The sequence below is a fragment of the Melozone crissalis genome, unplaced genomic scaffold (assembly GCF_028551555.1).
Source record: "Melozone crissalis strain CALT ecotype California unplaced genomic scaffold, PUWL_Pcris_2 ptg000041l_1, whole genome shotgun sequence".
NCBI lineage: Eukaryota > Metazoa > Chordata > Aves > Passeriformes > Passerellidae > Melozone > Melozone crissalis.
In genome coordinates, this window is record NW_026535819.1 from 11,450,701 (window position 1) to 11,477,528 (window position 26,828).

General features: G+C 54.1%; 1 protein-coding gene across 1 annotated transcript; it reads right to left on the minus strand.

The window, feature by feature from the left end:
* Positions 1–14,626: 14,626 nt before the first annotated feature.
* Positions 14,627–26,377, minus strand: SAPCD2 (suppressor APC domain containing 2). The gene is made up of 6 exons (XM_054284240.1): positions 25,957–26,377; positions 21,387–21,520; positions 18,109–18,255; positions 17,893–17,991; positions 17,272–17,385; positions 14,627–16,388 (listed from the first exon to the last, which is right to left on the minus strand). The coding sequence occupies exons 1-6, from the start codon at positions 26,360–26,362 to the stop codon at positions 16,260–16,262; spliced, it is 1,029 nt and encodes a 342-aa protein (XP_054140215.1). The 5' UTR covers positions 26,363–26,377; the 3' UTR covers positions 14,627–16,259.
* Between the last annotated feature and the right edge of the window lie 451 nt (positions 26,378–26,828).

Sequence of the window (26,828 nt, forward strand, 5' to 3'; positions counted from 1 at the left end):
CAGCGTGAGGGAGGGGATGGTGGTGGGGTGGGGGCAGAGCTGGCAGGATGGAGTGGAAAATAATCTTCTGCTTGGAATAAAGGAGGAAACTGCTTGTCACTTTTCTTAAACTGGCAAACGCTACCCACAGGCTCCAATTCCAAGTGAGAAACCACATTTTGAACAATCTCGGCTCATTCCCACAAGCACTAATGTGGCTCCGGGGTTTTCGGGGTCTCCCCAACCCCGGCTGCCATGGACATCCCAGACAGTGGAGTCTAGTTAAGCACAACCTGTCCGGGCCCCTCATGCAAGCTCCTAGCTGGCAATCTTAGCAAGCTCACCTCTTAAGTGATTTTAAGAGATCAGCTCTTAAGAGATCAGCTCTTTGGTGATTCTCAGCTCTTTAGTGACTTCAGCTCTTTGCTTGCTAAGTGCCTTTGGCAGATGCAGGGAGAGAGAGGAGAAGGCTGTGTGAGGTTCTGCAGAGGTGTCTTTATTGGTATCTTCTGCAAAGAGTCCCAGTGACAGCTCTTCTGCCGAACTGGGCAGAAATAGGGGTTTATATAGGAGGAAATAGGAGTTTTGGGAAACAGTCCAATAGTAAGGGTCAAGGCAAAAGTGACCTATTGTTTTACAGAGATAACAAGAGTCTGAGGGCAGAAGAGGGGTTCCTCAGGACCAGTCACCATGACCAGGCATTTCCTGTCTTAGGGAACTGACTGCCAGGGAGGCCTTGCAGGCCCTGTGCCTGCTACAGCACATCAGGTAATGGCCATGGGGAGCAGCTGGGCCATGCACAGACTGAGACCTTGCCTGGCTTTCAGGGCAACAGACTCACTGAAGCGGCCCATGGCCATCACCACAGCCCCATGGAGACCCACAGCAGGAATGAACTCCCTGGGGGAGGCTGAGACACCCAGGCTGTCCCCATTGAGCCCCACCAAAGCATCAGAGGGCTCTGACTGAACAGGGTGCTGTTGGGGGCAGCTGAGGGGCTCTTCTGCTAACCCTGCTACTCATCACCCAGAAGTCTGAAGTGAACACGCCTTGGGATTCTTGCAAAGGTCCGTAAGTGACAAGGTGACAGGCAGCAGGGCATGGGGAGGTAGGCCACGTGGGAGTGTCTTCTCTTCCTGAGGTGGGTACAAGCACTATTGTCCACTCTCCCCCAAAACCCACATCCTTTCTGAAATGAAGTGGTTTCTTATTCCCCAGTTATCTACATTTAACCTGGCTATATGAGAGATTTATGTTCTTTGAAGTTCCAAACAGAACCTATTACTGCATGCTCAGCTATTGTACTGAACTGCAAGGAGAATTCAAGTAACCTGAAAAGAAGTGGTTCATATAGGCCTCTCTGCATCAGCTCTTCTGTGCAGTGAATTTGCTCTTTTCCCATTGCTGATGCATGGAGAAATTCTCTGCCCACAGGTTCCCTCAAATCCCTAGAGTTTTTAGGGAAAAGAAAACATTTTAGGAGGGCTCTGAGCATCTCCCACCCTTGCACTGTGCCATAGCAGCAAGTTCAGGAGGAAGGAGCATCTCTGTTAGGGCATAAGCCACCTTCCTATTGCTATATTGTAGCTCTCCAGCAGCAAGCCCCAAGCCAACCAGCTGACGCTGCTCCAGCACCCCTTTCCTGAGCTCTGGGAAAGGATACAGGAAGGGGTTCCATTTTGCACTGAGTAAAATCATCTTTCTTCCCTCTGATGCTGACAGTTGGCTTGAGGACCAGTATCCCATGGAGGGCTTGATTTGCCAGTGGCAACATTCTGTGCCTCCATGCTGCAGCACAGCACTGCAGCGGGAGAAGTTGTCCTGTCCTGTCCTAGGGCTCCTGCAAGTCTTTGGCATCAAACTACACTTGTTTGATCCATACTGGAAACTCAGCTTGTGGGAATGGAAAGGTCTCTTATCTTCTTTGGCAGGACTTCAATAAAAAACAGGCTCCCTGTACATGTGGGGCTTGCTGGTGTGCCCCCCTGCCATGAGGTGGGGAACATCAAGAAGAGCTGTCCTGCAGCATTCCTTCTCCTGCCCACCCTACAGTCCTTATGGGGAAAGCTCTGCATCACAGAAACTGTCTGTCTTGTCTGCACTCCTTGTTTTTGCCTGTCTCTTTTCCCATTGTTTTCCATCAGAAGCCACGACAGCAGCCCCAGCACACTGGCTCAGATCTCCCAACAAGCCTGGAGCAGTCCTTTGTCAATACAGTGACTGTCCTAACAATGCTAAAGTTAAATTTGTGGCCCTGATAATGGATTTTTCTTGTTACAGATGGTCGCTGCCTCCATGCAATGGTACACAGCCCTAAGGACACCCCTCCAGCCAGCAGGCTCATTTCCAATCCTTTACACATCACAAAATGCAGCAAGAAATCTCAGGAAAGCTATTTCCTTTTCTAGAGTTGAGGGCTCCAGCCATGGCTGACACAATGTGCACTGTCTTCCCAGCCTTAGTCCAAATGGCATTTTCCCACCAACTGGACAGCCAGATCCTTCCCTGCCTATTGGGATCCCAGTGTGCAGCCTCAGCCAGCTGACTGCTGGAGGTCAGGAGATGACTTGAAGCCACCCCTGCTGGACTCAGACTGGAAGAGCATCTTTTGTTCCTGGACAAGGACTTCCAGGTGCCCCCGTGGTGACAGAGCCAAAAACCAAATGCACTGCCCAGGGGCTCCAGCTCTCAGCTCCTATTGCCCTCGGGAACTCAGTGCTCACATGCTCCCAGGCCTCCCAGGACTCCCAGTTGTTGTTGGGGGCAGAGGAGCCCTACTGAAGGGAGCACTGAGGATGTCACAGGCTGTTGTTATTCCTGCCTTCAGCTGTCACTGCTCCTGGTACTGGAACAAACCCCTTGTGTCCAGCAGAGCAATGCCAGCATGATGCATAGGCAGGGCAGGTGGTGGCACACTCAAGAGAATGATGGCACAGGCAGTCGATGCATGGGCAGACAGGGGCACACAGAGCAAAGATTCATTTCCCACCACTATGGCAGGGAGGGCAGTGTGAGGTGCCCAAAGCAGCCTGGAATGCTCCTGACTGGCTGCAGGAGTCCTGTTTCAGGGCTGGCAGCAATGGACCTGCTGCAACATAAGGGCAGGAGAGCGGGTGCTGTGACCCTTTGCAAAGGCTCAGCCAAGGGATCTCTCCCATATTGCCTCGCAGCCCTGGGTGCTTCCTGGCAGCATCCCTCCTTGTTCCTGACGCCCAGACCCTGCAGGATCCCCACCCAAACCTGCTGACATCTGGGCAAATAGAAGAAGACCTTTCCCAGCTGCTGAGAGCTCCCACTTTGGGCAAACACCACTGGGACCTCGCTTTCCCAGAGACAACCCCTTAGCATCCACCTCCCAGCAAGACCTCCAGCCAGACTTTTCTCTTTCCAGCAAAACTGAGGCTCTACAGGGCTGCCCAGAAACAGGGATGAGCTTTGTACAGCTGCAGCGAAATCACCTTTTACTGTTGAGCTAAATCACACCCTGGCCAGGAAATTATTCAGCTTTAATCAATTTATTAATCCCATTTTTTCCCAGATTTAACCCTCCTGCTTCACCACCATTGCCCAACCCTGAGCCTTTTGTATGAACTCTCCTGAATTCCTGGTGCACCCCAGGGCTCCCCAGCTATCTTAAGAGCTTTTTCTCAACTCAGAACTCAGAGATGGAAATCAGATTATCCAAAACCCTGACAATGAAAAACCTCTAACATTTATGACTGCCAGAGATTTTCACAGTTATACTTTTCAGGTTTTGGACATATCTGCAGAACTGGACTTTTATTTGTCTTTCAGGAGAAACTCAAGCTTCTGAGCTGATTGTGGGATGCCACCATCTTGAATGTGAGAAAATCATGTATTGTGGAGATCTTAAAAAGCCCTGGGGAGCCTCATTCATTTCATCCTCCTCCACGTACTACCAACCAATGTGACTGATGTGCAGCTGGATGCTCCCAAGGATGCATAGGGATCTCTCCTGCTGCAGAAGGACACCCTCAGACATACCCCAAGGCTGCAGATATCTATTCCTGTCCCAAACAGACACGTCTTTGGGTCTCTTAAGGCCACTTCAGGCAGGTCAGCTGGCTTTGTGCAAACTTCTGAAACATGAAGAATGTTGCTTCAGCACGAAGCAAGTCTGGGACAGCTCCACAGCCCCCCTGGCACAGCATCACACTCAGTGCTGGGCAGGGTTCCAGTCCATTCTGGAGTCCAGCTCCCTCCTTCACTAACACTGGTCCAGAGGAGGCCACAGAGCTGCTCTGAGGGCTGGAGCCCCTCTGCTCTGGAGCCAGACTGGGACAACTGGGGGTGTTCACCTGGAGAAGAGAAGGCTCCATGGAGATCTCAGAGCCCCTTGCAGGGCCTAAAGGGACTCCAGGAGAGCTGGAGAGGGACTGGGGACAAGGGCCTGGAAGGACAAGGGGGGAATCACCTCAGTGGTTAGATGGGATATTGGGAAAAAATCCTTCCCTGTGAGGGTGGTGAGGCTCTGGCAAAGGGTGCCCAGAGCAGCTGTGGCTGCCCCCTCCTGCAAGTGTCCAAGGCCAGGTTGGACAGGTCTTGGAACTGCCTAGGACAGTGGAAGGTGTCCCTGCCCATGGCCAGGGGTGGAACAAGATGGACTTTAAGGTACCTTGCAACTCGAATGATTCTATGGTTCTGATCTGCAAAATATTTTTAAGAAAAGGTCCCATGACAAATGTTCTCTTCTACAGGACAAGAGAACAATCAGGACCCTCATCTGGGATGACACCAGTTAAACTCATTTCTGAGGCTGAAGTAGAAAGGAAATAGAGAACAGCTGTGTTCTGGGATGATCTCAGGCCTTCAGGGCTGCTAATGCTTCACTCAAGGCCATGGCCCTGCCCTTTTAAGATACATTTGTGCTTTGCTCCCAGGACAAAAGGAAAAGAAAAACCTACTCAGGTTCATTCAAAGGAAACTGGCAGTGACCTCTGTGCCTGCAGGGAGAGGGCCATGCCCAGGGAGAGCATGGAAAGGATGCTTGTCCCACCTCCTGCTCTCAGGTTGCAACAGGTGACTTGGATGAAACTACTGAGTGCAAATTTTCCAGTTTCATGTGGATTTTAGTTTTATGTGAGGTGGAAGAACAATCATGGTTTCATGGGCTAATGACAGGTGCTGCAAGGAAACACTACTCTGTTGTGGGGAAAAGCTTTCTTTACTGGAGTAATTTCTTTCTGCTCAAAGTCCCTGGGCAGGGCTGAAGTTAAACCCTCAGAAGAGAAACTGCATGAGTGTGAAATTTGGCAGCACCTAGGGGTGCAGGCAGCTTGCCAGAGACGCTCAGCAGACACTCATCTCCTTTCTGAGGAGCAGATGGTGAGGTTCAGATCTCAAACTCCCTTGCACCAGATGCTGGAGCAGCTGCCCAGGTTGGTGTGTCCTCAGGGGAGCTGACATCAACCTAGGTGTGTGCAGCTTCCGTCAGGACAGACATGCTCCTGCCTGGTGTGTATCAACCAGACAGGAGCTGGGCAGAGGCTGCTGTGGATGGGCATCCACATCCCGCTTCCAGTGCATCCCCTTTCTGCTCCAGCCCAGTCCCCATCCTGCCAAGGGGCCATTGTGTCCTTGGGACTGCATTGGCAAGGTTTGGGCAGTGGGGGTCTGTAGAGTGCCTTAGTGAGACAGCACCAAAAGCTGTCCCTGGGTTGGACCCACTGCCACCCACAGCTGAGCCCGCCAGCAGTGAATGGGAGGGTCCTCTGGGATAATGCTTTTAAGAAAGAGTAAAAGCCACTGCACAGCCCTGCAGATCCTAGTTCAGCGGAGAGGGAGGGGAGGAGGTGCTCCAGGTGCCAGAACAGAGACTACCTGCAGCCCATGGGGATGACCATGAAGGGACAGCTGTGCTCCTGAAACCTATGGAGGTCCATGGTGGAGCAGATACCGACCTGCAGCCTGTGGAAGATCCCACACCTCTGCCTTCCCACGGCACGAGCCTGCTCAGCCTCTGAGGGCTGGTTTGAGCACCAAACTGGTGCTGGGAGCCTGCTTGACTGCCACTGTCTCCTACCCTCACCTTGTCATGCAGGAAGACTTTATGCATCTTGCTAAAGGATTCAGCTTCCATTTCCAACACGTCTCTCTTTGGAAGTGAGCCCCGAGATCAGCAATGTCAGTTCTTCTGTGGTTTGGGGGGGTGCACAGTCAAAGCAGGACTTCCCTAACCCAGGGTCAAGAAGAGCTGCCAGGCAGCTGCCACATCCCCAAGGCATGGAGTGCCTGAGCCCTGCGCCAGGCTGCAGGTGCTGCTCAGGCTCCTCCTCCTCTCAATAATCTGCCAGGACCATCACTCCTGAGAGGCAGGGAGAGGATAGATACCTGGTTCTGTGGCTCAGCAGTGGGTTGCTACACGAGGACAAATGTTTCCAGTGTTTGGAATAACTCAGGTCTCCTGGCAGTCACTGGACTGCTCACCAGGGGACCAGGCACTTGCTTGGGCTCCTAGCAGTAGCTTTACGCTTTCAGGTGAGATCTTTACAGGTTCAAGTTCCACTTGCGTAAAAAATAATGTCAGAATCCAGCTGGAGCCTGTGCCAGCCACATTCCTGGCAGCCACATCCCTGGCTGGCACACATCGGTCTCCGAGATAAGCCTGGAAGCAGCCAGGAGTAACACAGCTGTGATATTCTCACCATGCCCTCCTGCCACCCAGTGGTGTCCATGAATGAGGAAGGTGACAGCAACATATGGGACACTTTCTTTGAGTCCTCTCCCTGTCTCCAGCTGTCTTCAGCTTGGGGGTGACCTGAGCCAGCCATGATTTTCTGATTTTCACTCTTCAGTAGATTCTTCCTCTCTGTACTTGTCAAAATCCCTCAATTGCAGGGCAGGCAAACCTCCAGAAGGACCATCCCTTATCAGGGAGCTGCTGCACCCCAGCACTGGGAGCTGCCTGCTTCAGGATGGGTTGGATCTGGCTTCTACCTTCACTTCATGCACTGGAAGAGCTGGTGGCTCCATCACTCCCTGCCGGACTGTCCTGAGTTTGCCGATCCCCAGTTGTACCTTCTCTGGCTGGAGGGACCAGTACTGCTTAGACAGGAAGGGTCCTTCCCAACAGTTTTCCAGGAGTCCTATGGCCATGTGATGCCTCCTGGCAGGGCCCAGCTGTCCCTGCTGCCCCATGTGCCACTGCACCACCCTGGTGCATTCCAGGGGGCAGGATCAGTCCCCTCATGGTCCTTGCTGCCATGCTAATTGTTCCTACAGCCAGCTCCCACCTCACATTCCTCCTGGGCTGAGCAGGATATCCACCACAGAGCAGAGGCATACTACTAAGCATACTACTATCCCACAGGCTGGCCCAGACCTTTGGGGTTTTTCACAACAGTGATGTACTTTCCACTGCTTTAAAAAATAAAATCCCCGTAATAAAAACTCCAGCTAATTTTATCCCCAGCCTGTTTTTTCCAGGCTGCTGCAGGATGAGGTGCCTCCCCCAGCCTTGTCTGGGGGGTTCACTGTGCAGCACCAACAGTGCTCATGTGTCCAGGGTGTCTGGGGGCATTGGAGGGGAGGACATTGGGCCCCAGCAGTTGGTTGGTTGCCCATGGAAGGCCTCTTTCATCTTTGCCTTGCTGGAGAGCCAGGAATCAGAGGGAACAGTTTGGTGTGGTGAGAGCAGGACCACAGTGCAAGCAAAGCCACAGTATGAGCATGGTCACAGTGCGAGCATGAATACATGTGACCATGGACAATGCAACCCATAAGCATGATGTGGGCACAGATACAGGATGAGCATGTACATGGCACGACCACAGTCACAGTGTGTGCACAGATGCCATGTGCATGTCCACAGGACAGCCTGGCACAGCATGTGCATCTACAGCCACAGCTGTGCTGCTCTGCTCATGCCCTTATATATGCCTGGGGCAGTGGATTTCTCCAGCAGCGCCTGAATTGCTGAGTATCTCCTAAGCACTACCATGCACACTGGTGCAGCGGTGTTGTGGCAGTGTTCCCCCATCCCTCTGTCATTGGAGGGAGTCATTAGCATGCTCACAGGCAGTGCTGGAGCACCCAGCAGCTGTTGAGCTGTGGCAGTGGTCAGCCAAGGTGGCTGTCACAGCCTGATACTGGCACACACCAGCCATTTCTCAACGCTGCAGCTGGTCTGGCAGCTGAAAGGATGGGCGAAAGTTCCCTGGCCCTGAAGGCATCACCCTGGGGCCTCCAGCCAGCAGCAAGAGGGCAGAAGGGGCCCAGGGGGCTGGGGACCTTGAAGAAGGGATCCTGCTCTGCAGACCCACATCCCATCCTGAGGCTAGCACACCAGCATCCTCTGAGCAGAGAGAGCTGCCAATCCCACTGAGAGGCAGGAGGAGGAAAAGCAGCTCAGGCCTCCACTAAAATGGTGGAAATCCATGGAATACTACAGGAACTGGAGAGGGGCTCCAACTCCCATCGTTCCCAGGACATGGTGCAGTCACATTGGGAGCTCTGCCCCTCCTCAGACCCTCGAGGCACAGCTGTCCTGCGGGATGCAAAGCAATTGGGTCATTTCTGGGGGTGTTGGATCCTGTGGGATGAGCTGCTCCAAGCCTCACAGCCCCAACAACCCAATTAAGTTTTGCAATACTTAACTTTTTCATAGCCCCTTTAGTTTTGTAATTCTGGGCTCCCTCTGGAGGCAGGTGCTGCACAAGAAACTGAGCAAAGCGAAGAAGGCTGAGGACCCTGGAGAGAAATAAACATCCTCTCCTAAAAGTATTACTTAAAAAAGCTGGGTTCTTTTTGTTTGTGTGTATGTGTGTGTGTGTATGTGTGTGTGTGTGGTTTTTTCCCTCCTAATTCCTTGATTTTAGGAAGGTTAAGGAGATTTATGACTTTTTGGGACTTGGCAGTGATGCAACAGTCTACTAATCCAAGGAAAATATGAAAAATGGCTGGGTTTGGGAAACCTCCTTAGGATTTGGGACAGAGAAGCAAAACAGGAGCTGACAAGTGCAGATGTCCAGGCAGTGCAGAGTGTGAGACACTGCAGGGGTGAACATGCAGACCTCCCCAGAATCAGTCACATGCCTCCAGCTGTCATGGGTGCAGGGGTGCCAGGGATGCTGCTGGGGTGCTGGGTCCCTCTAACCCAATGGGAAAAGCCTGGCAGCCTGGCATGGAGAAGCAGCTGCAGGCACTCACCACCCAACAGTGAGAAGGCGTTGGCATCGGTGCAGCAGCACCAGCACCACAATGTCTCTCACAAACCCAAATTATTTCCTTCCTAAGCCATCAATACTAAATATTTAATGATAGAATTGTTAGATTATTTGGTTATTACCTTCCTGGTCGAACCAGCGGAGGCCTATCCAAACCGGCCAGGGCACAACTGTTACATGGGATGGGACACTGGACTCAGAGCCTGGGGTGGCTCCCAGCCTGGCACAGTGAGATGATTGATCCATCCGTGGGACAAGGCCTTGCCCAAAAAGTGGTTCAGCCTGAGGACTGATGAAGGTCTTGGAAGGTTTGAAGAGCTAATAGAGATTTTGGAAGGATCCCAAAGAACTATATGCTTTCTGCACAGCAGAACTCATGCTTCCAGAAAGAAAAAAGGGAAGTGTTTAAAACACCTGCACTGAACTCAGTGCAAAGCACTTTCATCTAGGGCTAAATAAAATCTTAGGGCCATGGCAATGTCTTTTGGGTTTCTTGATTTAACGAATAGGACAAAAGACTGTTTCTTTCCCAGTCTGAGCAGCACCACATGGGAACAGTGATCTTCAGCAAAGAGGCCATACCTGGGGGACCCAGGGCTAGGACATCCTTCTTGCACTGGGCTGTCATCGCTGTGTCACTCTGCCCTGTGGGACCCATCTGTGGGCATAAAACCATGGATGTAGTTGTGACCTTTGCCCATGGCAGCTGCAGGATGCCTTTGCCCACTAGCAGTGCAGGTGGCTCTGCCTGCCATCAGGTTCTTGACAGGAAGATGTCATAATTTAGATAATAAAAATAGGAAATTTTTTTTTACCTCAAGGAAAAGGACCAGAGGAGATGTCTACTGTCTTCTTGGGCTTGTAGACACTCACAGATATCCTTCATGGGCAGGAATGGTTTTCAGTAGCCAAAATAAACCAAACCTGCCTGCCTGGACATACCTGAGGATGGGTTGTCCCTGGCTGCCCATGACCCATTTGTGGGCTCTCTTAGACCCAAAGCAGGGAAGCTTTGGGGGTAAAAGGAGGTCACATGCCCTGGTGACACTCCACAACAAAAGGACTTGCTACTCCCAATGCTGTCCCCTGGATCCAGCCACAGGGCAAAGGGGGAGTCATGTCTCTCCTGCCCCATGTCCAGGGGGCCGGACAGCAGCAAGACAGGGGAGTGAAATGCTAGGCTGTTTGTGCCTATGGAATAGTCCAGGCTTTCTGCTTTGGTGTCATGCTGGTCCATGGAGGAGAGCCACAAAGATGATTGAGAGGGATGAAGCATTTCTCCTGAGGAAAGGTTGCATAAGATAGGCTTTCTCAGTCTCAGGAGAAGAGAAGGCTCCAGGGAGACCTTAGGCCCTCTTCTAGTGCCTAAGGAGACCCCAAGAGAGCAGGTCAGGGGCTTTGGACAAGCCCCCAGAGTCACAGCACAAGGGTGAATGGCCTCAAGGGTTAGTGTATTAGGAAGAGGTTCTTCCCTCTTAGGGTGGTGAGGCCCAGGCACAAGTTGCCCAGAGCAGTTGCCCAGGCACAAGCTGCCCCACGCTGGTATTATTCAATGCCAGGCTGGACAGGCCTTGGATCTGCCTGGGATAGTGGAAGGTATCCCTGACCATGGGAAGGTGTGGAACAAAAAGGTCTTTAAACATCCCTCCCAACTCAAAATCATCTGGGATTCTTATTCTCTGATTCAGTGGTTCATGTGCCCAGCCCTCATCTACAACTGAGGAAGGGAAAAGGGTCTTTTTACATGAGTGGGTTTTGATGACTCCCTGGGATGTGGCTGCAGCCCAGACCTAGTGCAGGCTCTGGCCCTCCAATTGCCTGTTCCCACCCAGAGCATGATCCAGGAGGAGCAACCAGAGGTGTCCCAGTGGCACAGCAGGAGGATGGGGTCACCTCTACCCACTGGCTGCACCCACTGCCACCCGGGTGTCCCACAAAGGGACACTTTGGGTCTAAGGGAACCCACACGTGATCTTCCAGGGTGTTGGCCAAGACCTCAGCCCCTGCTCTGCTCCCTGACAGCTGCTTTTCCAGGTCTGGGTATCTGCCATGTGCTGCTGCCTCCTTGTGTAATGTGGGGGAGTTTAAGTCACGGTCCCTGTGGTACACAGCTGCAGAGCAAAGCAGGGATTCTGGGAGCCTCACTCTTCCCCATCACTTGGGTCTCCTGGAGGCAGTATCTGCCTTCAATCAGTTGTACCTTGGAACAGAGTGGGGTGGCTGTGCAGGACGAGGTGAACACCCACGCCAGGCTGGGATCACAGCCACAGTGAGTCATTGGCTCTGGCAGAGATATGATGGGACACTGAAGCAGAGTCTGGATGCTGTGCTTGATCTCCTCAGGATGGGAAATGAACCCCTCCAGAAATGAACCATGCTAGTGAGCAGAGGCTCAGCCTCCTCCATACCCTGCAGTGGGGAGGACAGACCCTCTCCATTCCACCTGGGAGTGGGCCTTTGCTCATAGTGCTGCAAGTGTCAGCCACAGGCAGGGAGGGGGAACAGGGAGCACTGGGTAGCACCAGGTGATGCTCTTAAAACAGAAGGCAGTTTATACCAAGAGTTTATGCCAAGAGGAGAATAGAGTTGACATTCTGGAACCTGGGATACAAGCAAGAGCCCAGGATACAGGCAGGGCTGCAGCAGCACAGCACAGGCATGGTCTAGGATGGGAGAACACTCTAACTGAGGGATCACAGGGATGATCAGCACCTGCTTGCAGGTCTGAGATCCAAGAGGCACCTCCTTAGTCTGGTCAGCCCTGCATGGCCCAGCTCCCCATCCCAATGAGAACCAGCCTCACGACCCAGGGTCTTCTTCCAGTCATCGCATCCTCAGTTTGCTTCCCAGTGAGTTGCACTGACAACAGCAAGGCCAGGAGGTGCAGAGCAGGAGGGCTGCAGAGCCAGGGCAGCAGAGACTGCCCCAGCAGTGCGGACCACATGGCAGGGAAGAAAAGCAAAAAAGACAGAACGTTCAGGTCAGGGGCCCAAGATGTGCCTGTTCCTGCTGACATGTAGGATAATCGCTCTGCTGGGACAGCAGCCCTTGTCTGAAGGGGCAGCTGGGCATGGAGCACAGGCTCAGAGGACATGTAAAGGGCATGTAGCTGGGCAGGAGAGGAGAGAAAGTATAAATAGATAAACCTGGGTGACTGGATCCTTCCCAAACTGCACAGCTGAGGACACAGAGGATGACATCCTGCATCCCTGGGCAGCCCAGGGGCCAGGTATACCTCCAGACTGAGCTTAGGAGAGGGCTCACTCTGCTCAGACTGTAGCTCCAGGCTCTGGCAGTGCAGACCCCCCATGCAATGTCATCCTGGCACCCACCATAAATGCCCAGGGACAGGCATGTTGACCCCATGGTGTTGCACCTGTGTGTGACAACCTCCTGCATGGAGAGCTGTGGGGACGTGAGGTAGGTTGGCAGGAGCTGTCCTGGCCAGGAACAGCAAAGCCCTGCTCCAGCTGTTCCCAGGGTAACCACAGCTTCACACTATGGGATCCAACAGTTATCAGAGATGGTGTAGTGTATTTTTATACTTTTGTAATACTTTGAAGTAGTTTTGGTTTTGTATCCTCGTATTTTTCTCAAATGGTTTATCCCAAACTGTACCCCCTCCCTTTACCTGTGTAATCCCTCTCCCTGGATGAGATCACCCCCAAACCCCCATCCTGGCTCTCTGTCAATCACTCAGCATTCCATCCCCTCCATCTAGAAGCTTCAGCCCAGGATGTTGAGTGATCAGCCAGAGGCCAGGGGTCAGCCCCCCAAGCCTTGCCCCATATGCTGTCCTAAATGTCCATCCCCCAGTACCCATCCCTCAGGGTCACCTATTGGTCAGTAAATGTTCTGTACTTTGGGTTTCCACCTCCTTTTAAATGTAGCCTTGGCACCTCTCCCGGGGCTCTCAGCAGGAGCCCCCTGAGATGCAGGAGCTCCTTCGAGACTCCTAGAATAAAACCTTGGATTAACCCCTGCTAAGAGCCGGCCCTTTATCTCCTACCGATGTCTCTCCTGCTGCAAAGGCACCAGCCCAGGTGCCCTCAGCACCCTCGGGGCACAGGCGGTGTCTCCCCTCAGGGCACAGACAGTGTCTCCCCTCAGCACCCTCGGGGCACAGACAGTGTCTCCCTACTGCTGGCCATGCCGGGGCTGCCCCCGGTGTCTGGGGCTCGGAACTGGCCGGGGATCCTGAGAGGCTCCCAGAGGGACAGAGATAAGAGCCCTGGAGGTGCCACCGATCTATGCAAACCCAGTTCCAGCAGGAAAAAGCCTGAAGAGAATGGAACATGCTCACCCACATGTCCCAGTATACACATCACTTACAGACCTGGCCACAAAGGCAGGTCTCATGGCTCCTGAGCCAGCCCCCACTGTTAAGGGTGCCAAAGTGGACACAGCCCACACCCACAGGGGAGGGTCAAGCCCATCTGGCTCATGTGGCCAGGCCAGAGTGACAGCTTGAGGTGAACTCTGCAGTTCCCCAGGGGAAACCTGGTCCACAGTGGGCTGTGGCACTCCCAGGGCTACCCCACAACCTGCCACAGTCACACAGAAGGTGGGATGGGAGCCAGTGCTGCTGGCCAGGACTGGGACAACCCCACTGGGCTGCAGCAGAGAGCTGCCCTGAAACAGTCTGGAAAGGGAACTGTGACTTTCTTTTTCTTTGGAAGCCCTCATGGGCTCCACACCCAAGCAAAGGCATGAAATGGGAACCAAGGGCAATTACCAACTCTCTTCCTGCCTCAGGTGGAACTAGTGGCTGCCCTAAGCAGCACCTGGAAGAGGCCATGGCAGACACTCCTTTGCCAGCTGCCAATAAGTGGACTGGGGTGTCCCTCTTGGCTCTGCTCCCCACAGGGGAGGCTCAGCCTCTGCAGGATGCAGGGTTCACCCCACAGGCTGGGAAAGGAAGGTACCCCAATCAGGGCAGAGCCTCAGGTTCACCCTGCGTGAGCTGCCATCTCAGCATAGGGCAGAGGGACATGTGCCACACATGCCATGCCACAGAGGTTCCCTGTGGCTGACCCTGTGGGAAGGAGACCCTGCAGAGCACCAGCCACTGTTGCCACCACTGTGGGGCAGCTCTGAGAAAGGGTACTTAAAAACAAGTAAGAGGTTGTGAATTGCACCAGCACTGCCTGACCAGTGCGAGCCCCAAGCACAGCTTCTGGGGCTACAGCACTTGCAAGAGGTGCACGCGGCTTTAAGACCCTGCCCCACAGCAGGGGACAGGGTATCCCCAGACCCTGAGAAGCCCAGAGGTAATGGGAAAGGACATGAAAACATGTCCAGGTACAGAGACCCCCAGGCTCTTGGTTTGTTCACCAGATTGCAGCTTCAGCTCCCCCTGCATTCTGAGAGACAGGACAGTCAGGGACTGCAGGGCTGGCAGTAGTAGCTGGGATGATTTAGGGAGAGACAGAAGGACAAATTAAATAAGTCACCCTACTTTATTATCCCTAAAGCCAGGTAATCCCCATAAAAAGGGTCAGTTCTAATTAACCTCAGGCAAAACAGGCACTGGACACTAGAGGAGGCATCACAAAAAGGATGGCAGGCACTGATACCTAGGGGACAACTAACAACCAACTCCTGCAGACAGGGGATGTGACTAGCCATGGCCTTGCTGCTCCTCCTCCACCATCTCCCTGGTACTCTGCTGATCCCCACTCCAGCTGCAGGCACAGGGCAGAGCAGAGATTCATGCCTTGCAGTGAGCTTTAACTCAGGATCAGTCTCAAAGAGAACAGCTGGATGGGACAGAGTCCTGACAGATAAGAACAGAAGTGAGAACAGAATTGGCCTGCATGTGTCAGCTCAAGGCAGAACCAGCACTGCCCAGCCCAGCTCAGTGCCACAGAATCATGCCTGGAGAGTCAGACCATGAAACAACACCAGAGAGAAAGGTCCTGGCCTTGGGGATACAGAGGGCCAGGCTGTGCTAAATGGGATTTTCAGTGAAAGTACCATGGATACCAAGTACCAAGGCAGTCAGATGCCATTCAGTTCAAGCATCATCACCGAGCTGGGTGGGAAGCAGGAGGTGCCACCTAATAGGACCCATCTTGAACGACCACCACCCCTCGAGACACCTGTAGAGGAGTGCAGCTCACAGTCAGGATTGTCATCCCCCACAACCATGTGAGGCAGAGCTGCCATTTCTCCCTGTGGAGATGTGCACAGGGAAGAGCCTGTCAGCCTCTGCTCTGTCCCACACTCAGTTAAATACAAAACCAAGTTCTAAAGACCCTCTGTGAGGTCAGGCTGATGTGAGCATCCTCAGGCTATGAACATCACTTCTCCTTTCACAGTCATCATGAAAATAATCTAATCCTGGCAGTCATCAGGAAGTATTTGCCAGGTCAAGCCAAGTAAAGACTGAGGTGTCTGTCTCAACTTGTCAACAGCCCAAAACAGCAGCTCAGAGATGTGGGCTATCTTGGTTGGGTCTATGGCTCATTTCCTACAGGAGCCTACAGCCATGTAAACAGCAACTATGGTATCCTTACCACAAACATGACAGAGTGGTTGCCATGAGGACCACCAGTTTGGGCACTACAGGGCCAAGACAGTGCCTCTGGCAGGCAGAATATGGGCAGCAGAGAGGGGCCAGGCATGCCTCCTTGGATTTCCAATCTCGTCTTCCAACAGCAAGACAAGCAGGAGCCAGCATCCTCTGAGGGCCAGGCTTGTTGGAGATGCTGCTAGAGTGTTGAAGATACATCACTTTTTCCCAAGAGCATCCAAAATTCAGCCTAAGTCAGCAAGGGAACAACAGCTCATCCCACACAGGCAGCACAGACAGCAGCCACATCTCCTGCCTGCTGGGGGTCACAGGACTGGGAACAGCATCCCTGCAGCCCACTTAGAGACAGGAAAGGAGCAGCTTGAGAGCAGCATGGCTGATAAGCCATCAGCAGGGCAGAGATGCTCCCCAAGAGGGGTCCTGGCTCCCTCACACAGAGATGCCACCAGCAGCCCCAGACCTTGAGACACAACACCTGGAGCAGCAGGTGTGATGAGTTTAGGGCAAGAGTCCCTTGAAACCCGCAGGTAACTTTGGGGATGGGGTAAGGGAGGCATGTGCTAAATGAAGGTGGAGTCCAGCTGGCTCATCTCATGGTTGTTGTGGGCACGAGCCTCAAAGAGCTGCTTGATGAGGGCAGATTTCTCCTGCTCCAACTGAGTGATGCGCTCGCTCTTGTCAGTCACCTCCTGCACAAGACAGGGGAAGAAAATGCTAGTTAGAGGAGGAAACTGTTGGCAAGTGGTCGTGTTGCTGGTAAAATTTCATAGAACCACAGAATCACAGGCTTTGGGTAGGAGGACATTAAAGACCATCTCATCCCAGCCCCTAACCAGGGGCAGAAACAACTTCCACTAGAGCCAGCTCCTCCAAGACTGTTCTTGAACACTTTCAGGGATGGGGTGGCTTCTCTGGGCACCCTGTGCCAGGGCCTCACCACTCTCACAGGGAACAATTTCTTCCCACTATCCCATCTTACCCTGCCCTCTAGCAGCAGGAAGCCATTCCCCCTTGTCCTGTCCCTCCAGGCCCTTATTCAAAGTCCCTCTCCAGCTCTCATAGAAGCCCTTTAGGCCCTGGAAGGGGCTCTGAGGTCTTCTTGCTCTTCTTTTCCCCTGAGGAACACCCCCAGCTGTCCCGGCCTGGCTCCAGAGCAGAGGGACTCCAGCCCCCAAGCATCTTTGTGGCCACATGCTGGGACAGAAAACCCCAGCAGTGAGCCTGGTCCTGGCCTGAGATGGCAGACCATCCCTTCCCTGATAGCCCCCAGCTGCAGCCTCTGCATTCTCTTGTGACCTCCATTTGTCACAGTCTTTTCCCTCTGGCAGTAATGCTCTATCCCTGCCACTGACTCACCCAGCAAACAGCTGGAGACAGCTGGGCACAGCTGTGTGCCAGAGGGCCTCCACATGCAGCCCACACCCCCTTCTCTGGGATGACCAAGTCTGGCCAAGCTGAAGGAACACTTCCCTGTTCCTGACCACTGCTTGTCATTCCTTCCCCGGCCCTATCCCATGCTCTTCCTTTCTCAGCACCCCCAAGGGCATCTCCTGCACCCCCACCTCCACTCACCTTGGTGAGAAGCCGATTCTGCTCCTTCAGTATGTTGATGGCTTGCTGGGAGCCTGTGGAGGCTGGGGATGTCACAGGGACCAGCCTGCTCAGTGCTGAGGAGGGGTTTGCTGCCTGTAGAGAAGATGAAGGCATGAGACACTGAGCCTTCAAGCCTGTGGCCCTTCCCAGGCCTTTTTCAAGGCGAGATGTTTCTATGGCATACAAATACCTGAGAGAAGCCCAGCAGAAGATTAAAATCACAACACAGGCCATCACAGGGTCTCCAGCCCTGTGAATGGGGCAGAACGGGGAAGCATTCCTGCCAGCATGCCTGGCAGGACAGGCAGCAGTGGGCTGCTCCTCCAGCTTCTGCCCAGCAGGACAATCTGCTCTGAATTGGCTGACTCAGCACCTTGATAATGGCTGTACCTTTTTAGGGATCTCCTTTAGGCCTTCCAAAGCATCCTCCAGCCCACCTCAGGACCAGCTGTACTGTCCTCTTGGCTGTCCTCCATCACCTTCCCAGAGCTGGGGGAGACTGTGGCAGCTCCAATGTCAGCCCAGCCACCAACGTGGGAGGGATAGGATGAATCTTAAGATCACACAAACAACCTCAAGCTGCTGATGTGGTGTTCTCACCTTGCTGGCAGTGGAAAGAAGGTCACCCAGGCAACGGTTCACCTCCTGCAGCTTAGGGACCAGGTGCCCCAAGTGGCTCTGGCCACCTTCAGGGAAATCCTGCAGGATGGGGAGGAAGAAGAGGCTGGGGGTTACCATGAGGTCAGCTCCAGGTCTGGCCACCTCCTAGCCCTGTTCTCCAAACCCAAACTTAGCCAGAAGAAGCCCCAGACTCACAGCACTGGTTCTCCTCTTCCCCAGGAACCGCTGGTGCTCCTGCATGAGCTGGATGTGCTGGTGGTACCACTCTCGAGCCCGGTCTATAAGCTCCAGGCCCTGCAACAGGAAATCCTTCTCCTGTTCCAGCTCCTTCATGTACTTCAGCTGCAAGACAGAGCACATGGGTGTCACCCACTCCCCACCAAGGCTTTGTCAAGTCCCAGGAGTTGGTTTCTTCATGAGGTGTAGGGGGATGTGGATACAGGTAAGGGTCTCAGCCCCATTCCCCAAGAAAAGCTGAAGAGGAGCAGGATAATGACTGCTGCCTTATGCTGCTTTGGAGGAAGATTTTTGGAAGAAAAGGACACTTGAGTCACCTCTACCCTCCTGCTCACCATTGCAGGTACAGGCTTCTTCAGCTATTTACCCAGGGAGGCAGCAGGAGCAGTGCCTGCAGTTGCCCCCAGCTCCCTCTGGGGTGTGAGAGTCAGCCCTGCACAGACACGCTTGGATTTTGGTCAGCACTGAAGAGTCTAGCTCAGTCTACAGGCTGGAAGTCAGGGAAAAACTGCAGCCCTGTTTCCCCAGTTTGCCTCACCCCTGGAGGCACATGAAACCGAGCAGAGCATAGCACACCACACCTCTCTGCAGAAGATCTCTGCCAGTTGCTCAGGTTCCAACACCAGCATCACCTGGAGAGCAGTGGGGGCCTTGCTGTGCCTGGGGAGCTGCTATGAGGGTGCCTGAGCAAGTGAGCAATGGGCAGTGACCCACCACTCATCCCCCCACCACCCACCATTCATCACCTCACCCTGTGACCCCACGGCCCTTCTCTTTGCAGTAAAAGGCTGCTCCCCCAGATCCCAAGGGCATGGGGAACTTCCTGCCTCACCGCCTCTGCCTTCTTTGCCAAAACACAGCTTGGCCTTCACCCACAGCACAGCCTGGGATCCACAGGCACCAGAGACTTCGGTCACCCAGAAAATGCTGGATGCACCAGAACCTCCTCCTTTGGAGAACATCAGGAGTGGTGCAGCTCAGAAGTGACCCTGAACAGAACCCTGTGGACAAGTAGGACCACACCAAGACCTTCTTCAGGCCATCAGCATTTCCACATCCCCACTGCCAGCCCCAAAGCCTTTCTGCATCCCATACCTGTCATCCATTACACGGGGCTGCTCTTGCTCCTGCTGCTCCTGGAAACATATTTTGCAACACAACAACTTCCCCCACACCCTTCTCCAATGGCCCAAAGGGACATACCCAGAGGAAGAAGTGCAGAGCCTGGGTGCTGATGCTGAGGGGCATGAAGAAGGTGCTGTATGTGGCAAGGACCCCCATCCAGCTGGGGGTGCAGCCCACTGTTGCCTGTCCTGCCCTCCTCCCACAGGGCTTGCTGGCCAGCACAGAGACCAGAGGAAAAGGGAGCATCCCACAGAGCAGAGGGACGCTGCCAGCCCAGGGGGGACAGGCAGCATCTTGCCAGGATGAGACACTTGGGGCAGGAGAAAGACAAAGCTGGACTTGGCTGGTGCTCGGTGGCTGGTAAAGGGGAGGGGACAGAGCTGTGCCCTGGGCTGCTTACAAATGACAGTGCTCCACCTCTCAGGGAAGGTCTCATCCCAGCCACACTCACGGTCATGGGAAAATAAGGCCAACAGATGAGGTACTGGCTGGAAAAACGCCAGCTGAGTGAGTGAGCACTAGATGAGAGAGTGCAAAGAGTCCTGGGGTTGCAGCACAGCCTCCACAGCTCTGCTCCCTGCTCAGGAGGAATTAGTCCTGATGCACTTCAGGATGTAGGATGGGCACCAGTGCTCCCATTTCCCAAGGGCTTCAGGCAAATTAGTCTAATGACAGTTCCTTGTCCCTTGGGAGCCCAGCATCGGGGCAGGGAGGGGTAAGGAAGGTGACAGTACAAAGATTCAGTTCTTGCTGGACCCAAACCTGTTCCAGCTCTCTCTGTAGGCTTGGAAATGGCACCAGTGCCTAAAGGCTGTGCTCAGGGTGTCAGGGAAGGCTGAGACACCATTTCTCTGGGGTCAAAAGCACAGAAAGGTAGTGCAGCACTTGGCAATATATAGGGAGAAAAGGAAGGAGGGGACATGACTCCCACTGACCACATGACAACTTGGGGGAATAGAGACCAAGACAACACAAGCCCTGAGCAAGAATGCTTATGGCAGAACTGGGGAGAGACATGGTGGCCACCATTCCCTTCACAGAGCACCTTGAGCTTGGGACCCTGAAATGTACTCCAGCCCAGAGTTGCACACACAGGCAAGGGAAGCAGAGACCTTCCTCTCTCCCCAACCCCCAAAACCCCGAGAAGCAGAGCCCTCAATCCCAGACACACAGAGCAACATTTATCACTTCTTATCAGCACCTCCCAGCAGAGGTCCCTCTCATGGCTGCAAGCCCAGCAAACTACCTGCACAAACATCCCCTCCCCAGGCTGCCATGGGGCCATGTTGTGTCCCCCAAGACCAGCAACAGGCTGGGCAATGCTGGTCACGCCCGTTGGGCTGCAGGAGCAGGGTGACACCAGGGTGCAAGGAGTGAAAGTACAGTGGTGACAGTGCCACAAGTACTCATCCTGCAAGCTTGGTCCTGGCTCTCTGCCCTGGACAATTTAGCTTGAGCCTGTGGACAACATGCCCAGGCAGCTACTCCGTTCCAGCTGGGAACAAAAATGAGATCCCTTCACCCAGGCAATTTGATCCAAGTCTCTCCACTCAGCGGTGGAGAGAGGGGAACAGACTCCTCCATCCTGGGCTGCCTTAATAAATTCAGTATGGATTTCTCTGCTTTGCTGCAAAAAGTCTGTTGGAAGCCAAGAGGACCTGCATGTTTGAGCCCTGATCTACATGGAACATCTGTGAGGGGGCATAGCTTGGCCCCACTGCTTGCCAGCACAAAGCACACCTGACCCTCGCTGGGGTGCTCTTAAGGCCCAGAGATCCATCTGTTCCCACACCTCCACCTTCGTCTTCCTCTTCCCAAGACCTTGCCCATGGGGAAGGCAGTCAGCACATTGGCTTCATGGGCTGACCCCATTCTGGGGGAAGGATCCACCTCCTCCCTGTTTGTCAGGATTCAGGAAAGCACCTTGGAAATGATATACATCCACATACATCAACAGACCTTCAAATCCAAATACCAGGATTTACCTGACGTCCCACAACTCACTTGTGCAGGGTGGGCAGAGAAGAAGCCAAAGCCCAAAGATGGCATCAGCAGTGAGGGACCCCTGCAACCCACCTTCCCCTTCATGGGAGCCCACAACACTCCCTTACCATGCTGAAGTCCACGCCATTGGTGATGGTGTGTCTCCGGTGCTCTGCACGGCCTCTCTGATGCCTCCGAGTGTCCCTAGCCCCTGGGTGGTCACTGTCTCCCTGGGGCTGCCCAGCAGACTTAGCATCACCACCTGGAACAGAGCAAGGCATGAGGCCACAAGCCACTTTCAACAAAATCCTCCCCAGGGCCACTTCTGTGAGATGATCTGCAAGGTGGTCTTACAAACAGGGAGAGACTGAGCAAACCACCAGCCTGAATGCCTGCTCCTGTTTTTGTCCAGGCAGAACGGATGTCAGGAATGACTGACTCAGCTGTGCCAGGCTGGCAACAGATCTCAGCCTAAGTCTGTAGAAAGCAAGCCCATCTTCTGTAGAAAGCAAGCAGCTTCCAGGCAAAGCTGGTCCAGTCCCAGCCAGGGCAACTAAACCATTAGTGATATTGCCTGACCTCATGTGTCCTCATTGCACACCTTGCTTCCCCTCAGGTGACATCAGCTCTGCCAGGAAACCAACTTCTCCTGAAGGCAGTTCTTGCTTGGTGATAGACTTGGCCATGTGGATATTCAGCCCAGACACTATGTCTATGATGCAACCATAAAGTAAATAATTTTCCACAATCTTATTAAAATCCCAACATCCTATCCTGCAAAAGATCAATCTACTAAAAACACATGGTGCTGATGCAAATCCATGCATAACCTGTTTTTGAAGATTAAGTTCATACTGGCAGGTTCCAGACTGGATCAGGCACCTCCTGCCTGTCAGCCAGGACAGGAATTCCCTGGGCACCTGCAGTGAAGGCCATACAAGCCCCAACACTGCCCACCTCACCAGAAACCCAGCCCTGCAGTCACAGCCAAGCCAGCTCTGATCCACTGCTAGGTGAGCTGGTAGAGCAGAACCCTGACACCCCACCATCCCAAACCACAGCATCAGGGCAGCTACGGGTGCAGCCAGCACATCCCCAGGCAAGTCTGGATAGCAGCATGGTGCTCCTCCCTTCCTGCCCCAGTCCCCAGCAAGTGCCCAGCAGACCCTCTCTCATGCCACTCCCTCAGTCCCACAGCTTGCCTGCTCCCTGCACACAGCTCTCCTCAAGAGTTCCTTTCAAAACGTGGCTTTTCAAGAACAGCAGCAGGGAGCCAGCAAGTGATGGCAGGCAGCTGGGGAAAACGCCCTCTTCCCAAGACAGCTCCCCACCCCTCGCACATCGTTCTACCACAGCTGCCTGGCACAGGTTTGGCACATTCCCTGGCGCAGGCACATAAAGGGCTGTGTCAGGACAGGGTGTGTGGCACCTCATGGGCCGGCACATTTCTTCCCTCTGCTCCACAGGTTTCCTCAGCTGAGCACATGGACATGAGAGAGGAAGGATATGAGGGGTGAGGGCAGCCATAGCCACAGGAGCCACCCTTCATCTTGAAGGTACGAGGTGTGGGAGCCCTGTACCAGGGCTGCCTCTGCTGCCACAGTCACACTGGTTCAGGGATAGGAGACAGGCTCAGGGGCGCAGGCAATGCGACACCTCAGTTTGTCACTTTGTGTCACTGGAGAAAGAGGTTGCCATGTCATGGGCAAAGTCCTCCTTCTGGTCCATCACAGTATCTCACTCCACCTCCCAGCAAGTACTCTGGCACATCAGAGAACACAAAGTCTTTGGTATCACCCATTCATCTGCTGTGCCAGCTGCCTTTGGTTTCATACACCCACATCTATCTGGGAGGAACCCAGCAAGACTGGTGTGACCACAAACATTGTCCTAGCAGACCTGTAGTATGCCCTTCTCAAAAAGCTGAGGAATAGCCCCAAAACCAAGGATACTCTCAACAGTCAGAAACCCAAGGCAAAGCCAGGAGCACTTCTGGTAGGAGCTGCAGGACAATCACATGTTGAAAAAGTTTTTGCTACAGTCACCTAGAAGTGCTGTGTTGAGCTGAACTGCCCCCTTAATAAGCAGGAGCTCCTGGTCAACCAACTGAGCTCTGCACACCTGAGCTGACAAGCCAGTGGCTAAAATAGGACCTGCTAATGAGCTGGGATAGTTGTTCTTAGGGAAAGAGCAGATCAGATCTCCAGAGGTGTAAGAGATCTTGCCATGTGATAATGGACAGGCTCTGCCCAGGGCAGACACTTCATGGTTGTTTTACATTTCTCCACAATTATCCTTGACAATGGCCCAGAGAAGGCCCTACAAACCATCCCCTCCCTCAAGCTGGTGCCAACAACAGCTCTCCAGCTGCTAGAGCCAAGCCACCCCTGGAGCGAGGGAAAGCACTGTGCTGGGGAGGAGCCAGTGCCAGGGCCTGGGCTCTTTCTGCTCTGTGCCTTGACTTCTCCAGGGCCCAGCTCACAGGGGAACTAGTGGGGTAAAGACCCCCAAGAGCGATGTGTTCAGACACTGCTGTGACAAGACCAGGCACCATAACATAGGGACATCATTATGGTGACTTCCTTGCCCTGTGACTTCTTCAATATCCACCTCAGCATCCTTGCATCCAGTGGGTGCTGTTGGTTCCCCAGGAACCATGGGGAGCTCGCAGACTGCACCAGCACTCCAGGAGAAGCTGGAAGCTGACTTAAGCAGGGACTTCAGAAGCACTTCTGCCCACAGAGGTTAGTGTGGGAGAGGGAACGGAATTGTTGTCCCACTGGCTCACTGCACCCTTGGACATGCCAGGAGAACCACCTGACCCCAACCTCTGCCATTTTGCCATGAGTCACATCCAAATCACCTCTGACATGTGTAGATGCTCCTCAGACCTAAAGCAGAGCTGGGGAGGCACTCTGTGAGCACCCTCTTCCCCTAAAACACCGGCAGGGAGCATTTCCTCCCACTCACTGCAGCTTATGAGCACTGACACATCATCTCACCGCATTTGGTTGGGGTCTTACAGAAGCCACCACATGCAGCTGGAGGCTCAGAGTAGCCTCACACCCAAATTACATCAGCTTAGTGGAGACAGGTCCTCCTGGAGCCACAGGCAGTTCCCAGCACCCACCACACATCTCGGCAGCAGGGATGGAGCCATATCCTGCCACAGCACTGCCCAACTGCCTTGCAGCCAGCTGAGAACACCCACCTGTTCAACTGCACCCTGGGAAACCCCCTGTGAAGGGGTGCACTGGGCAGTTGTGCCGGATCTAGAGCTAAAAGAGGTGGAGTAACTGAGTTGTACCATTTTCTAAGCTGCTGAATGAACCTGAAACTCAGGCCTCTTGCCAAAATATAGCCCTGTAGTGTGGGATGCTGGCAGCAAGGGCTGAGGTGCTAACCCTGCCCACAGGCTCTGGACAGTTACGGAACATCACCCTGTAATGGAAAGATCCTCAGCAAGCAGAAAGCTGCTGCAGTCATCTGCTCACTCCTTCCCAGGGCAGAGCTTTCAACCTGCTGTCTATTCACCAAGCAGGATTTTTTTCAGGTTTTTCCAGATTTACACTCCTGATGATAGAAAAGTTAGTCTGCTTAATAATATTCCCTTAGATGTAGCTCCAGTGCTTAGTCTGGAGGCAAAAATGGAAAGCAGAGAACCTCAGCCACAGTTAAAAGCTTCTTCTCTACCCAGCAGAAGGGACTGGGTTGGAAAGGCAAACCAGCCTGACCTTCCCAAGGTAGAGAAAGTCAATGCACTCAGGTGATGCAACAACATGTACCAGCTCTGCACATAGACTTTGTCTCCTCTGATCTCAAAGCACTTCACAAACCTAGATAAAGAATTATTACCTACCCAGATAAGCCCAGAAGCCTGGTTTCCTTGTAACATCTGACTAGCAACACAGTGAAACAGTCTCCCCCATGCTAGGGTCAGTGTACCACCCTGGAGGGCTCTGGCAGATCCTGTGGAAAGGGCAGAATCCACAGAGATGCACAGGTGAGCCTTGTGGACAAAGCCTAGGACAGCAGAGCACATTGCCCTGGTAACTTCTCTCCCATTTATTCATTGATTAATTATTTTTTATTGGGAATAGTGCTGTGGAACGATCCAAACCAAAAAGCTGGATCGGGTTTTGCATTTTTTGTCTAAACCATGCATGACATCGTGAAGGAATCATTCCTGAGAGGCAGCCCAGCGCAAAGCCCACCAAGCACACGGCCGCTTCGTGACCACAGCTTCACCCCAGCGAAGCTGCTCGGCTTTGGGGGTCTCCAGGACCCAGCCATTCTCCGAGACACCCAGCTGTGCCATCCATCCCCGGGGAAGGTCAGGACAGACTCTACGCCAAGGGACAACCACGGACACATTACGGCAAAGCCCTTAATTCCTCCTGTCAGCGCTATAAATAGCCCAGCGCATCGCGAGGGAAGCACAGTCCTGGGTGGGCGGCGGCGCTGGGATATTCGCACCGGAATCGGAGTTCAGCGAAGCCAAACCGGTCAATACCAACAGTAACTTCTGGGGAGTTTTAACCGGCCCTGCGAGAACCGCTGGCTCTGAGCCCAGAAGAGGGCACAGGGGAACGGGGTGAACCGCGGGATCCCATCCCGACCTCCGAGCGCCAGTCCCCGACCCTGGCGCTGCCATCATCGCCGCGAGCCCGAAGCCCCCGGTCCAGTCCCGCCACTCACCGCGGCCTCGGGGCTGGCCGTGCCCCGGTTCCCGCTGTCCGGCGCTCTTCCCCCGCCGCTCCTCGGAACAGCGAGGGCTTGGCGGCTTCTCCGCGCTCCGCCGTCCGCCGCTGCCACCCTCCACCGGCGGCTCAGTCCCAGGTAGGGCCGCCCGCAGCCCCAGTACGAACCTCTCGAAGGTGAGGTACCCACTGGCCGGCGCCGCCTGCCGCAACCCCTCCATCACCCCGGCGGGCAGCTCCTGGGCTTCCGCTCCCCGCCAGCGCGACTCGATCTCCCGTAGGTGCACGTAGCCCCGCCGCCGGTCATCCAGGATATCGAAAAGAGTCCGCAGGCTCTGCAGGAAAACCCGGGGAAGACCCTCGGTACCGGCGGGGAGCGAGCGGTCACCGCGCTCCGGGGCCATCGCCGCCGCTCCGAGCGTTACTCCATGCTCCCCCGCCCCCCGCGCCTATTGGCTGTCGGCGGAGAGTGCCGCGCTTCCATTGGCTGGCGGCAGGAAGGCGCTCCGGCCATTGGCTGAGAGGTCGCACGGCAATTTGAGTTGCACGCGGCGCCCGCCCCGCCCTGGGCCCGCGGCTCGCGTGGGTCCCGCTCCGTTCGCGGGGGGATCCCGACCCTCCCCTGTGGACGAGGGACCACGACAAACGCCAAATCCTTGCTCTTTCTTCCCCCCGCTTTATCTACTGAGCATGATGTCGTATAGTCCAGAATATCTCTTGGGCTGGGGTCAGCTGCCCTGGCTGTGTATCCCCCCAACACCTAACGCACCCCTAATCCCCCTCCCTGGTAGGGTAGGGTGAGAAGCAAAAAAAGACCGTGGGTCTGTACAAGCACCACTCAGCAATAAGAAAAATATCTCCATATTGTCA